This window comes from Cnephaeus nilssonii (genome assembly GCF_951640355.1).
Source record: "Cnephaeus nilssonii genome assembly, chromosome: 14".
NCBI lineage: Eukaryota > Metazoa > Chordata > Mammalia > Chiroptera > Vespertilionidae > Cnephaeus > Cnephaeus nilssonii.
The window spans coordinates 77,294,266-77,308,111 of record NC_137085.1 but is presented as its reverse complement, the minus strand read 5'-3'; the positions used below and the strand labels follow the sequence as shown (position 1 = coordinate 77,308,111).

At 45.3% G+C, this 13,846-nt stretch overlaps 1 protein-coding gene across 2 annotated transcripts in view; it reads left to right on the top strand.

The window, feature by feature from the left end:
* The window catches only part of SPTLC1 (serine palmitoyltransferase long chain base subunit 1), an 84,902-nt gene that overhangs the window by 54,032 nt on the left and 17,024 nt on the right, over positions 1-13,846 (top strand). For both annotated transcript variants that reach the window (XM_079789754.1, XM_079789755.1), the window contains 4 exons: positions 5,120-5,209; positions 12,350-12,457; positions 12,949-13,044; positions 13,292-13,388. In XM_079789754.1, coding sequence (XP_079645880.1) covers positions 5,120-5,209; positions 12,350-12,457; positions 12,949-13,044; positions 13,292-13,388 — 391 coding nt within the window. The remainder of the gene's footprint in view (positions 1-5,119; positions 5,210-12,349; positions 12,458-12,948; positions 13,045-13,291; positions 13,389-13,846) is intronic.

Here is a 13,846-nt window from a genome sequence, read left to right as displayed (position 1 = left end):
GCTCCAGGTTCATTAGGGTGTTCACGAGATGTACCAATTGGATTCAGAATAGATTAATTCATATCAGAATCAATTAAGTGGAAGAAACAATAACATCAGATCTGAATTTACAGATTTATGAACAAAGTGAGACTCTTTCTCCCCACCCCACCGTCATGTGCCTCTGAGCAGCTGCTGCCTGTGAGAAACAACAGCCCCAAACTGGGTTTCCTGCCTTCTTGCCACCATTTACCCTTTTCTTCTCCTTGAGGGAATGGCCGTGTTCCATGGGAGTGTGGCAGAGGAAATGTGTTCAGAGCATCACTGTTAGAATTATCATTCATTTTCTTCTGATGATGTGGATGAAGAAGGTAGCTCTGGTCTGCGATTCTACGGGAACCGTTAGGTGTAGACTGAACTAGGAACCTGGTCACCACCGCCTGTCTCAGTGTCACTTCCAAGAGGACTGTTCCAGTAAGCTCATTCATTAGAGTCACTGATAAAAATGCCCATCACGTTCCTCATTTTTGTGTCAATTTTTGTTTTTATTTTATTTATTTTAAAATATATATATTTTATTGATTTTTTTACAGAGAGGAAGGGAGAGGGATAAAGAGTTAGAAACATCGATGAGAGAGAAACATCGATCAGCTGCCTCCGGCACACTCCCTACTGGGGATGTGCCTGCAACCAAGATACATGCCCTTGATCGAAATCGAACCTGGGACCCTTCAGTCCACAGGCCGATGCTCTATCCACTGAGCCAAACCGGTTAGGGCCAATTTTTTTTTTTTTTTAATATTTGCATTATTCCTCTAGGATTCTGTTGTCTTTGTTAGGAGACAGCAGTTCTTACTGAGTACATAGACTCTCTGATAAACTTCTCTGTGATGCATGTGTTGTAGCTGTACAACTAGGAAATCTTTCTCTTTTTTAATATACTTATAGTGATTTCAGAGAGGAAGGGAGAGGGAGAGAGAGAAAGAAACATCAATGATGAGAGAGAATCATTGATGGGCTGCCCCCTGCACGGCCCCTATTGGGGACTGAGCCCACAACTGGGGCATGTGGCATGTGCCCTCACCGGGATTAGAACCGTGACCTACTGGTTCATAGGTCAACCCTCAACCATTGACCCACACCGGCCGGGCACAATTAGGAAATCTTAACATTGAAACTATTCCATTGATTACTTTCTACAAATCATAAAAATATGTCCCTTGTTCTGACTAGGAATATGAAAGATGTCCTTTGTTCTCCCTAGTAATAGCATGCTACCAGACTGAAGAACATTGCCTTGGGGAATATGGCCAATGACCAGTCTGCTGTATAGAGTTTATTTTGCCAAATTAGTATTGTACAAATCTGGAAAACATGATATTCAAGTTTGTGTGTGTGTGTGTGTGTGTGTGTGTGTGTGTGTGTGTGTGCTTTACCAGATTTATATTACTTGTGAACATTTTTTATAATAACAAAAAATAAAATTATCTTGAAAATGTATTTCCATGTTATAGTTTTTACTAATTAATTTATACCAGATTTTCCTGCCAAGAGTAGGTTTTCTAAATTACTCTATATTTTCATTTTTAAAGATGATTCTTTTTCAGTTTTATATAAATATTAAATTTTTGAATATTTCCTACTTAGATGCTTATCTTTTCTTTGAAACTGAATTAAAATATTATAGTGTAGTCCAGGTATGGATCAAATTTTTGGGGGGTGGTGTTAATATCCCAAGATGTTTCTTGTTCCTATTCCTACAGGGTTCTCTTGACACACATTCTTTAAAAATAAATAAATACATTGAGTGGCCAGATTATTATGATCTCTGAACACATAATAATCTGGCTACTCAGTGTGTGTGTGTGTGTGTATGTATACATATACATATATATATATATATATATATATATATATATATATATATATATATATATAATTAGAGGCCCGGTGCATGAATTCATGCATGGGTGGGGTCCTGCCAGCCTGGCCAGGGGGAGGGGACATGGGCAGTTGGCTGGCCTGCCTGCTGGTCATACTCCTGGTCGAGGGTACAATTTTCATATTAGCCTTTTATTATGTAGGATATACACTGAGTGGCCAGATTATTATGCATTCAGAGATCATAATAATCTGGCCACTCAGTGTAAATCAAGGATAGTACCATATTTTCTGGCGTATAACACGACTTTTTAACCCAGTAAAATCTTCTCAAAAGTCAGGGGTCATCTTATACGCCGGGTATATCCCAAACTCTATATTTTAACTGGAAAAGTTGGGGGTCGTCTTATACGCCCAGTCGTCTTATACGCCAGAAAATACGGTAGATAAAAACAGCATTTTATGGAAGAAATACAAATAACTGAGCATGTGAAAAATAATCTGGCTTCACTAATAATTAGAGAAAGTAGGATAGCAGTTTTGGCCTGCCCAATTAGGGGACATTTTTTAATCGTAATAATCAGCATCAACACAGATATGTGTGATGAGACAGAGGGCCCTCTGGGAACCCTGGGGGTTTCATTGGCACAGCCTTTAGACACAGTTACATTCCAGTATTCTTAAGTAGCTGTACGCTTGGGGCTGGGATATGGGGTGCTGTTATTAGAAGATAATCAGAAGTGGTGTCAGAAATTGAAAGATATTTATCATTCGATGTAAAAAAGCAAAACGAGGGAAACAGCCTAAATGAAACATTGGGAGAATTGTTAATTTATGGTAAACCTACAAGGTAGAATATTATTTCTCCCCTAAAATCATGTTTTAAATAATATTAAGTAATGTGGAAATGCTCATAACATCCTATATAATAAAAGGTCAATATGCAAATTGACCGAACGGCAGAACAATCGGTCACTATGATGGGCACTGACCACCAGGGGGCAGATGCTTGACACAGGAGCTGCCCCCTGGTGGTCAGTGTGCTCCTACAAGGGGAGTGCCGCTCAGCCAGAAGCCCTGAGCCTGGCTCACAGCTGGCAAGCGCAGCAGCTCCGCGGCAGTGCTAAGGATGTCCAACTGACGGCTCAGGCCCGCTCCCCATGGGCTCCCGAACTGTGAGAGGGTGCAGGCTAGGCTGAGGGACACCACCCCCCGCCCCCAGTGCATGAATGTCATGTACCAGGCCTCTAGTCCATATATAAAAGCCTAAGCAACCGCCCAACTGGCCGGTAGCTATGATGCACGCTGACCATTGGGGGCAGATGCTCAATGCAGGAGCTGCTGAGACAGCAGCTTTGCAGAGTGCCCTCTTGCACTGCGGGACCCCTCGGGGGATGTTGGACTGCCGGTTTCGGCCCGGTACCCACAGGCCAGGCCGAGGCACTCCTCCTGCCAGAGGGACCCTGCTCACTCTGCAGATGTGCTTCGTGTCCCAGTGCTGCCCCAGGTGCGGCCGGCCTGGGAGGGACCACAGGAGGTTGGCTCCAGGGTGTGTCTGGCCTGTCTCGCCCTGTCCCGCCCTGCCGGCCACCTTCTAATTAATTTCCTTTCAATGTGCATGAATCAGTGCACCGAGCCTCTAGTAATATCATAAAATCCATGTCCTAAAACTATTGCAGTAAAATCCTGATTTGAATATTGTAATTTATAAAGATACTAGAGGCCCAGTACACAAAATTTGTGCACTTGGGGCGGGGGTCCCTCAGACCAGCCTGCACCCTCTTGCAGTCCGGGAGCCCTCCGGAGATGTCCGACTGACAGCTTAGTGCTGCCACAGAGCCGCTGTGCTCACCAGCCATGAGCCTGGCTCAGGGCTTCTGGCTGAGCGGCGCTCCCCCTGTGGGAGCACACTGACCATCAGGGGGCAGCTGCTGCATTGAGCATCTACCCCCTGGTGGTCAGTGCACGTCATAGCAACTGGTCATTCCGCAGTTCAGTCAATTTGCATGTTAGCCTTTTATTATATAGGATGCTTTTTACAAGAGAGACAAAAGTTATTAATGTGTGGTTATGAAGAGCTAATTTGTTAAGTTGTTTTTTGTATTTTTTTTATTTCCTAAGAGTTTTATATTGAATTTTTTCAAATCCTAAATAAGCTACTTCGTTTTTAAAAGGCAGGGAGAGGCAGGATGCCCCCATGTCTTCATCTAGGACCCCCAGCAGGCCTGTGGCCTTGAAGTTTGTGTTAATGGCAGAGTAGAGATGACCAAGCAAACTCAGTGGTGGATACTTCAGATACTGTGACAGCTTTTGGAGTGTCCCAGCCTTGGGTTCTAAACACCCCTTAAAGCAGAGCTCTGGCATTGGAGTTTCTAGATGTCCATCAGACAGAAGCTTAGAGGCAAGAAACTTTGAGTAGGAAGGTGGTGGTAAACTGTCCGTGGGTCTCAGTGTTTTCAGCCCGGCACGTAGGAAGCATCGACATATTTGGCAGAGGGACTTGAAGTCACTGGGGGGCAGGGCAGGTGTGTGTTGTCTGAAAAAAATCCCTCCACACCACTGCCTTCCAACGTCACTGGATGAGGTCATAATCAGGTTTCCCTGACACTGTAGCGCAAAGTAAGGAAAGGGGTTTCATCCGTTTTTTGGCAAATGAAGTATAAAGCAGGCTTCGTCTGTGTTTTTGTTACGGAAAATTCTAGGCACTTTCAAAGGGAACAAAACAATATAATGAAGTCCCTATACTGTTCTCCCAGCTTGTTATCAACATTCTGCCATTCTTTTATCCTCTAAACCACAATCTAATTCCCCACTATGTCTCTATGAAGATGATTGATATTGTTATAGTTTATATTTTAGGTAAAATTTACATACACTGAAACGCACAAATCCTAGCCTTTTTACCAATGGTTAGAACCCTATAACCCAAGTATCATGGCCTCTATCACGACATCAAACATCCTGTCATCCCAGAAAGTTCCCTGGGCACCTTCCCAGTCATTCTGAGCTTGGAGGGATTTGTTTGTGTAATAATAGTCTCAGAGTGCCTCAACCGTGTGTGTGTGTGTGTGTGTGTGTGTGTGTGTGTGTGTGTGTGGTCTCCTAGTTGATTGCAGGAGCTGAAAAACATGTCTGAGAGGAGAAAGCACTGTTCTTCCTCTCATAATAGCACGATCTCAAACGTGATGCATAAATCTTGTAATAGATGTTTGTATTTGGAGTTACTAAATTTTAAATGTCTGTGGTTTTTCTTTTAAAGAATCCTCGCAAGGCACGTGTAACTCGACGTTTCATTGTAGTCGAAGGCTTGTACATGAATACTGGCACCATTTGTCCCCTTCCAGAATTGGTAAGCAGCCATGACTTCATTATCCTAGTATTTGGACTCTTTGGCAGTTTGCCTTTTGTTTATGACCACTTTTAATGTATAACATCCACACTGCTGTGCACAATAAGGTCACAAGCACACTCTAATCATACCAGGGAACTAGAGTAGCATGGAATGCCTACCCTGGCCTTTAAAGAGTGATCTAGACTCACCTTTTTAAAACCAACTTCATCAAGGTGTAATCCTATATAATAAAAGCCTAATATGCTAAGTGTCTGACCGTTTGTTTGACCAGTCGCTATGGCACACACTGACCACCGGGGGCAGATACTCCGACCAGTAGGTTAGCTTGCTGCTGGGGTCCAGCCGATCGGGACTGGGCGAGATGGGCCAAACATGCCCTGGAGCCAACCTCCTGTGGTCCCTCCCCGGCCAGCCAATCTCCCTCGGTCCCTCCCCAGCCTCTAAAATATTTCTTCTGCCCTAACTGGTTTGGCTCAGTGGATAGAGCGTCAGCCTGCGGACTGAAGGGTCCCAGGTTTGATGCCGGTCAAGGGCATGTACCTTGGTTGTGGGGACATCCCCAGTGCGGGGTGGCAGGAGGCAGCTGACCGATGTTTCTCACTCATTAATGTTTCTAACTATCTCCCTTCCTCTCTGTAAAAAAATCAATAAAAATATTTAAAAATAAATAAATAAATAAAATATTTCTTCTAATTAATTGCCTTTCAATGTGCACGAATCCGTGCACCGGGCCTCTAGTTGACATATAATAAAATACAGAGAAAATGTACAGTCTGAGTTTTGACAAATGTATACCCTCCTGTCACTGCCCCCATAGTTGAGATACAGAACAGATCTATCACTGGAATGTTCCCTCATGCCCCTTCCTAGTCAGTACACCCAATCCTGGCCCAAGGCCACCATTGATCTACTTTTTGTTCCTATAGTTTTGCCTTTTGTGTAGCACTTTGTCTAAATAAAATTATATGGTATGTATTTTGTAAAACTTAGCTTTTTAACATGGAAAGTAATATACTGTTTTTAGAAATCATGACTATTGAGATTTTTTAAAATTTACATAACATAAAATTAGCTGCTTTTTTTTTCAACTTCCAGTATCATTTTTAGTTTTTCAATTTTATTGAAATGAGAATTCACATTTACAAATACTGAGGAAGTTTAAAGAACCTAAAATGAGGCTTAAATAGTATTGAGCACTGTCTTGCTGCAGTTAATTTTACCCAGATTCTAGGAAAAATAAATGATACTGGAAGTTGGTAAAATTAGCTAAAGTACCCAACTTCGTGGCATTTAGTACATGCACAGGGTGTGCACCTTCAATTCTCTCCTTCTAATTCCTTGTCATCGCTCCCGAAGAAGGCCCGTGCCATCACGCAGTCACTCCCCATTCCCCCTCCCTCAGCCCTGAACAACCACCAGTCTGCTTTCTGTGTGGGTTTACTTATTCTGGGTATGGAATCATCCTAATATATATCAGGTACAGTAATCCCCCCTTATCCGCATGGGGCACCTTCCAAGACCCTCAGTGGATGCCTGAAACTGCAGATAGTATCAAGCCCTATATATATATATGTATGTATATATATATGTGTATATATATATATATATACACCATGTTTTTCCTATAAATGCATATCCTTCTATATAACAAAGAGGTGATATGCAAATTGACCCTCATGCCCTCACAAGATGGCCATTCCCTATGTCGTCACAAGATGACCACTACAAGATGGCCGCCCCATGTTGTCACAAGATAGTCGGCAGGGGAAGGCAGTTGTGGGGGGACACCAGGCCTGCAGGGTAGGGCAGTTGGGGGCGATTGGGCTGGCAGGGGAGGGCAGTTGGGGGCGATCGGGCTGGCAGGGGAGCAGTTAGGTGTCAGGCTGGCGGGAGCGATTACAGGGTGATCAGGCTGGCAGGCAGAAGCGGGTTAGGGGCAATCAGGCAAGCAGGCCGGCGAGTGGTTAGGAGCCAGCAGTCCTGGATTGTAAGAGGGATGTCTGACAGCTGATTTAGGCTCCGATCCTTCAGGGGTCCCAGATTGGAGAGGGGACACCCCCCCCCCAATGCATGAATTTTGTGCACCAGGCCTCTAGTATACGATAAAGAATAATTTACAAATTAGGCACAGAAAAGGTTAACAACTAATGATAAAATTGGACAATTATAACAATCCTATATAATAAAAGCCTAATATGCTAAGTGTCTGGTCGTCCAGTTATCTGTTCAACCAATCAAAGGGTAATATGCTAATGATATGCTAAGGCCGCTCAACTGCTTGCTATGACGTGCACTGACCACCAGGGGGCAGACAGTCGACCAGTTGAGCAGTCACTATGACGTGCACTGACCACCAGGGGGCAGATGCTCTGACTGGTAGGTTAGTTTGCTGCTGGGGTCCGGCCAATTGGGACTGAGCAAGATGGGCCGGACGCACCCAGGCCAGTGTGGTCCCTTCCCAGCTGGTCAACCTCCTGCGTCCCTCCCTGGCCCCGATTGTGCACTGGTGGGGTCCCTCAGCCTGGCCTGCGCCCTCTTGTAATCTGAGCTGAAGGACCTCCCCCTCAAGTGCACGAATTTCATGCACCAGGCCTCTAGTATTCTATAATAAAAGTTACATGAATGTGGTCACTTGTTTCAGGGGTCCCTGGCTGAGGTTTTCATGTGTGTTCAGTGCATTCTAGAGCAGCATGTTGCCATCAGTTGGAACATGTTTTCTCTTCAAGTCTTCCACCTGCAAATTTAACGTATTTTCTGTTTTAACTAAGCACTTACACACTGTGGCCATAAGTTTTGCAGTTTGAGGTGCAATAGCAAAACTAACATGCATTTCTTTCTTTCTTTTAAATACTCACTCAAGGATATTTTCCCTTTTTTTTTTTTTTTATGGAGAGTGAAAGAGAGAGGAAAAGACAAAGAGAAACATCGATGTGAGAGAAACACATCGATTGGTTGCCTCCTGCACGTGCCTGGGCTGGGGAGGAGCCTGCAACCGAGGTATTTGCCCTTGACCAGAATCGAACCCGGGACCTTTCAGTCTGTGGGCTGATGCCCTATCCACTGAACCAAACTGGCTAGGGCATCTTTTTCTTGCTTCACAAATTCACAGATAGAAGAGCATAGATCTTAGCAACCTAAGCATATGATTATTTTTTTTTCTGAAGTCCAGAGCTTTACTTTTTCACATAAAGGAAGCGCTTTACCGTTTCTCTTTGGCCTGTCGGGGTAGTCAGCACCACTGCTCTAGCACTGCGGGCACAAGCCCTGCGACACCTCCACAGTCGATCCGGTAACAGACGGCTGCTGCGTGTCCGGTACTACACGGGCACCCTGGACAAAGGATGGTGCATGTCCCGGGCAGGCGGAGGGTGGTGCGAGACTTCACCACACAGGAAGGCACGGACTGTTAATTGAATTGTTTATTTCTGGGATTTTCCAGTTAATCTTTTCAGACCACAGTTGACTGTGGGTGATGAAAACATGAAATGTAAACTAAGCTCAGGGGAGACTATTTACCACATGACCTTGGTGTGTGGCTTTGTTCCCTGAGCTCCATGTTCTCCTAGTCCTTCCACTTGTGGCATGGACCAGCACTTCATTCCTCCGTAGTGCTAAGTAACACTGCAGTCCGTGGATACCCTGCATTTTGCTTTTCTGCTGATGAATATTTGGGTTGCTTCCACCTTCTGGCTATTGTGAATAGTGCTGCTATGAACATTTGTTTGTGTACAAGTATTTGTTTGAATCCGCTTTCAGGATTTGTATCTATATGTGTAGCCGTGTAATTGCTAGATCACATGGTAGTTTTATGTTTAACTTACTGAGGAACAGTGGCTGTACTATGCTATTAATATGGTATATTACATTGATTGATTTTCCTGTGTTGAACCACCCTTGCATTTGACCATGGAAATTTGAATCTATGAGTCCATCGCTTTGAATAAGGGTTTCATAGCTTATTTTTATAGTTTTCGCTATGTTTTGAGGAAATACAGATACATCCTAAATATCAATGAAAGATTTTCATGAGTATCAAAGACTGATAGAATAATGAGAGGGACAGGGGGCCAGAAGAGGTTAGAACGTCTGTTGTAGGACTAGGATCCCAGAGCAATGCGGACGGGCAAGTGTCAGCCTAGCAGGGAAGCAAGACCGCAAGTGCAGGGAGAGGTCAGGATGGGCCAGATCCGAGTACAGAAAGGTTACAGGACACAAAATAGGGCTTGTCTGTGGGATTCCTCTCTCACTGATTTGTTTATTTGTGTGCCAGTACTGTCATAATATTATTAAACTAGGGGCCTAGGCATGAATTTGTACACCTTGAAATAAACTGTGAACCATGAGGCTGCAGTGGGCACGGGTGGGTCTCGGCCCATCCTCCGTGCCCCTGCCTGGCCCTTCCTGCCGCAGCCCCTGGTCCCCTCTCTGCCAGCAGCCCTGCTCGCACTACCGCCGCTCCCAGGTGCTGATGGCAGCAGCCCAGCTTGCACCCGTTGGCACGAAGTGATTGGGGCTGGCGCCAGCAGCGGATGTGAGCAGCAGTTGCTGCCCTGATCACCCCTCAGGAGCAGGGGAAGGTAGAGAAGCCCTCAGGAGCGATCAGGGCCGGCAGCTGCCGCTCACACCTGCTGATGGCGCTGAGCGATCGGGACGGGCGCCAGGTGCCAGCAACTGGTGGGAGCGACGGCTCCACCACTGGCAGCAGGTGCAAGAGGCAGCTGCCGGCCCCAATCGCCCCTCAGGAGCAGGGGGAGGTGGATAAGCCCTGAGGGGTGATCAGGGCTGGTGCCGGCAGTGGGTGCGAGCGGCAGCTCCGGTGCCGGCAGCAGGTGCAAGCACCGGGCAGGACCTCGGTGTGCGGGAGCAAAGTATTTTCAGTAACTACCAGAGGCTTGCCCTGATGACAGCGACTGGTGCCCCGCCTTGGTCTGGCATTCCCTCTCACCTGCTTCACCATCCCACCACAGCCAACACCCGCCATGTTCCACACGTGCCCCCTGGGGGTCAGCGCACGTCATAGCGACTGGTTGTTCGGTTGTTCCGCCGTTCGGTCTATTTGCATATTAGCCTTTTATTGTATAGGATATACTCTAAAATATGATTTTTAGAAACTTTCTCATTCATATTAATGAATGGAAAAGAGTGTTGAAAAGATGTAATTCTCCCCAAATAAGTTTATTAATTTTTAATCAGAATCCAGCGAAAAGCTCAGTGCCCACCCCCCGAATTTGATATTGATTAGCAAGATTAGCCAATAAAATCTGGATTAAAAAATAAATTATCACCCAGGCCAGTGTGGCTGAGTTTGTTGGGCATCAAGTCGTCCCGTGCACTACAAGATTCTGATTCAATTTCTGGTCAGGGCACATGCCTGCCTATTTGATCCCCGGTCAGGCCACGTGCAAAAGGCAACCAATTGATATCTCTCTCTCTCTTTCTCTCTCTCCCCCCCTCTCCCCCTCTCTCCCTCCTTCCCTCCCCCTTCTTCTCTCTCTAAAAATCAATAAAAATATTTAAAAAAATAAAAATCAATAAATTATCTGAGACTTGGGACACATTTTATATATTATTCCTATAGTTTTAATGTAAAAAGATCTATTTTTTTTAATCTGTTTTTATTGATTTGAGAGGGAGACAGAGAGAAACATCGATCGGTTGCCTCCTGCACACTCCTTATTGGGAGGTCAAGCCCATAACCTGGGCATGTGCCCTGCCTGGGAATCGAACCCGTGATCTCCTGGTGCATTGGACGACGCTCACCCAATTGAGCCACACTGGCCAGACAGTGCAAAAAGATCTCAAAATTAAATCTTTAGTAATCAAAATACATGAGTCATGGGAATATTTGAGAGGTCAAACTTCTCATATCATATATATAAAAATTTAGTGGTTAATAATCGCTGTATTTTAATTCAGTTGTGAAATTGATCCTATACATACCATATGGGGTAATTAAACTCTAGGGGATAAAAAAAACCTATAAACACTTAATCAGTGAACACAAACAACAGGGGGGTGAGGGCATGTGTGTGTGGGGGCGATAATGGGGGGATAAGGACACATGTAATAACTTAATCAATAAAGAAATTAAAAAAACAACAACCTGTAAACAAACATGCACGTGTCCAACTTCCCACAGTATAAACAAAACTATAAAAGACATGAAATGCTTAGAAGAACATGCAGATCAATAAGCATCCGAACCTTGATGGGAAAGAACTTTCTTCTAAGTCTGAAAGTAAAGGGGAAAACATAATGAAAACGTTTTCTGCATTAAAAAATGACATGGATCCAAAATTAAAACACAGTGCCACTGAGGGAGGGAAGAGGGAGTAGTTTCCCAGGAGTTTTTGTGGGATCAGACCTGTGTTTAACAGATAGGTTACCTGATTATACTCATAACGGCTCACCTTGCACTTCTTTAGAAATTAGCAGTGCTGTCTGTATTGAGTTAAAGTAAACATTTTGAAGCATCACAAGTTCAGTTGATTGTCGTTATTCACGGTACTTCGGTTCTGTAAACCTGCTGCAGATACAGAATTACAGATTGTGAGCTATTGCTCCTGGGCAGACACAGAGGTAGTTTTCAGCAAGCCTCTGGTCACCACCTTCTCATCAGTCCTTGAGTCACAACCTCATTTTGTGTGCTTCTGTTTGAAGACACCCTCTTTAATCGATAGTGTTGATTCACCAGCATTGAGCTCACCGCCGACAGCGCTGTGACTCCCGCCTGCAGGAAACTCGTCTAGCTCATGTGTTTCTCCACGAGGCACATCATAGCCTCTCGCTTAAGAACAGCACTCAGCACTACAACTGGGGCCATTTTAGACAACAGGGTCACCAACAGAAATCACAAAATATAAGAAAATGTGGCAGTGAATAGACTGTGCAAAGAACACTTGCTTACTGTATGCGCTGAAGCCGCTCCTGTGCAGCACAGCTGGGACGGCTTGTCAGGTGACTGCCCTGGGCCTGGAGGACTGTGTTGGGGCTCCAGCTCCATTTCAGCAAGTGGGCAGTTCCCAGCTAAGAATCTGCCTGTGCTGAGGAGCAGCTGCTGCTTTTTCTCACTTGTCATGTTAGGGTAATTTGTTCTTCCCAATCAGACTTGTAAAGCTCTGTCTTATTCACTCTTAGGTTCAGTTAAAATACAAATACAAAGCCAGGATCTTTCTGGAGGAGAGCCTTTCGTTTGGAGTGCTGGGGGAGCATGGCCGAGGAGTCACTGAGCATTTTGGAATCAATGTAAGGTCTCTTTTTTTGGAACATGCCTCATACCGGAAATTCGCGGTCCCATCCCGCTGGGCAGCTTCACGGCATAGGCAGCGCTTGCACGGGCAGCGCCCGCCGCTCTGGTGTCTGTCTCCTCACAGAGCCCCGAGGCTCGGGTCCCTGCAGGCTGCCAGCTCAAGGCGCATCAGAGTGTCTGTGCTGTGTTCACATGGTAGCACTGGATCCGGGTTCCGTGTCTACCCTAGAAACCGTTGCATTTGCCTCACATTGTGTATAAATTGTTCATGATAATGAAGTGGCAAAGGGATAAAGGGAGACACTTGCGGGAGTGCTTTGAACCATCTGTTCTTTTAACGATAGATTGTGTGTGTTCGCCCTCTGTTTTCACATACGTAGCTTGGAGAGCCCAGGTGTTGGCATGATTAGTGCTGAAATGTCGCTAGGCTTGAAATTGGTCTGGTTTTAATTGGGGAGTAATTGACAAGGTCCCTCTTTTCTGGCAGATCGATGATATTGACCTCATCAGTGCCAACATGGAGAACGCGCTTGCTTCCATTGGGGGCTTCTGCTGTGGCCGCTCTTTCGTAATCGACCATCAGGTAGTTCTTCCTAAAGCAGGCTCCTGCTCCTTGGTCACCTCGCAATGTGACTGGCAAGGAACAAAATTCCATGCAGAGTTCATCACAATTTTGTTGTTGTTTTGTTTTGTTAATCCTCATCTCAGGTTATTTTCTCCATTGATATTTAGAGACAGTGGAAGGAAGGGGCAAAGGGGAGAGAGAGGAGGGGCAGGGAGCGGGGAGGGAGGAAGGAACGTATTTATGTTTTTAACTTGTTTCTTCTCAGCGCCTTTCCGGTCAGGGATACTGCTTCTCTGCCTCGTTGCCGCCCTTGTTAGCTGCTGCTGCCATTGAGGCCCTCAACATCATGGAAGAGAATCCAGGTATAATCTTCGAACCCAGGAAGTCAGACTGCAGGTTCCATTAGCCATGGTCCTAGGCACTTTTTGGAGGAATTAGCTAGGGGAGATGATGTGCCGGACAGCTCTGGGCTGAGTCTCACTCTCCGGCCTGGCTGCAGAGCAGAGCAGGGCAGCGCACTCGGCGTCTGCCGACATGGAGCTGAGCTGGAGTGGAGCGCTGCTTCCCGTGTGGGCGGGCGTGGTGCTGGGCCAATGTCGTTCGTTTATTTCTTTTTTGCAGAAACTAGCCCAGTGTGCTACTAATTTTTATTACATATAATTTTATAACTGTCTAATTTCCCTTCTGCTTTTAAATCATCAGTTGGTATCTAGTTTACAACCATTGAAATCAACTGAATTTAAAATGTGGCTTTGGTTTTGATCATGCTTCCTCACCAAAGCCTGAAACAGAATTTGAGAAATAGGCATAACCTGGTATT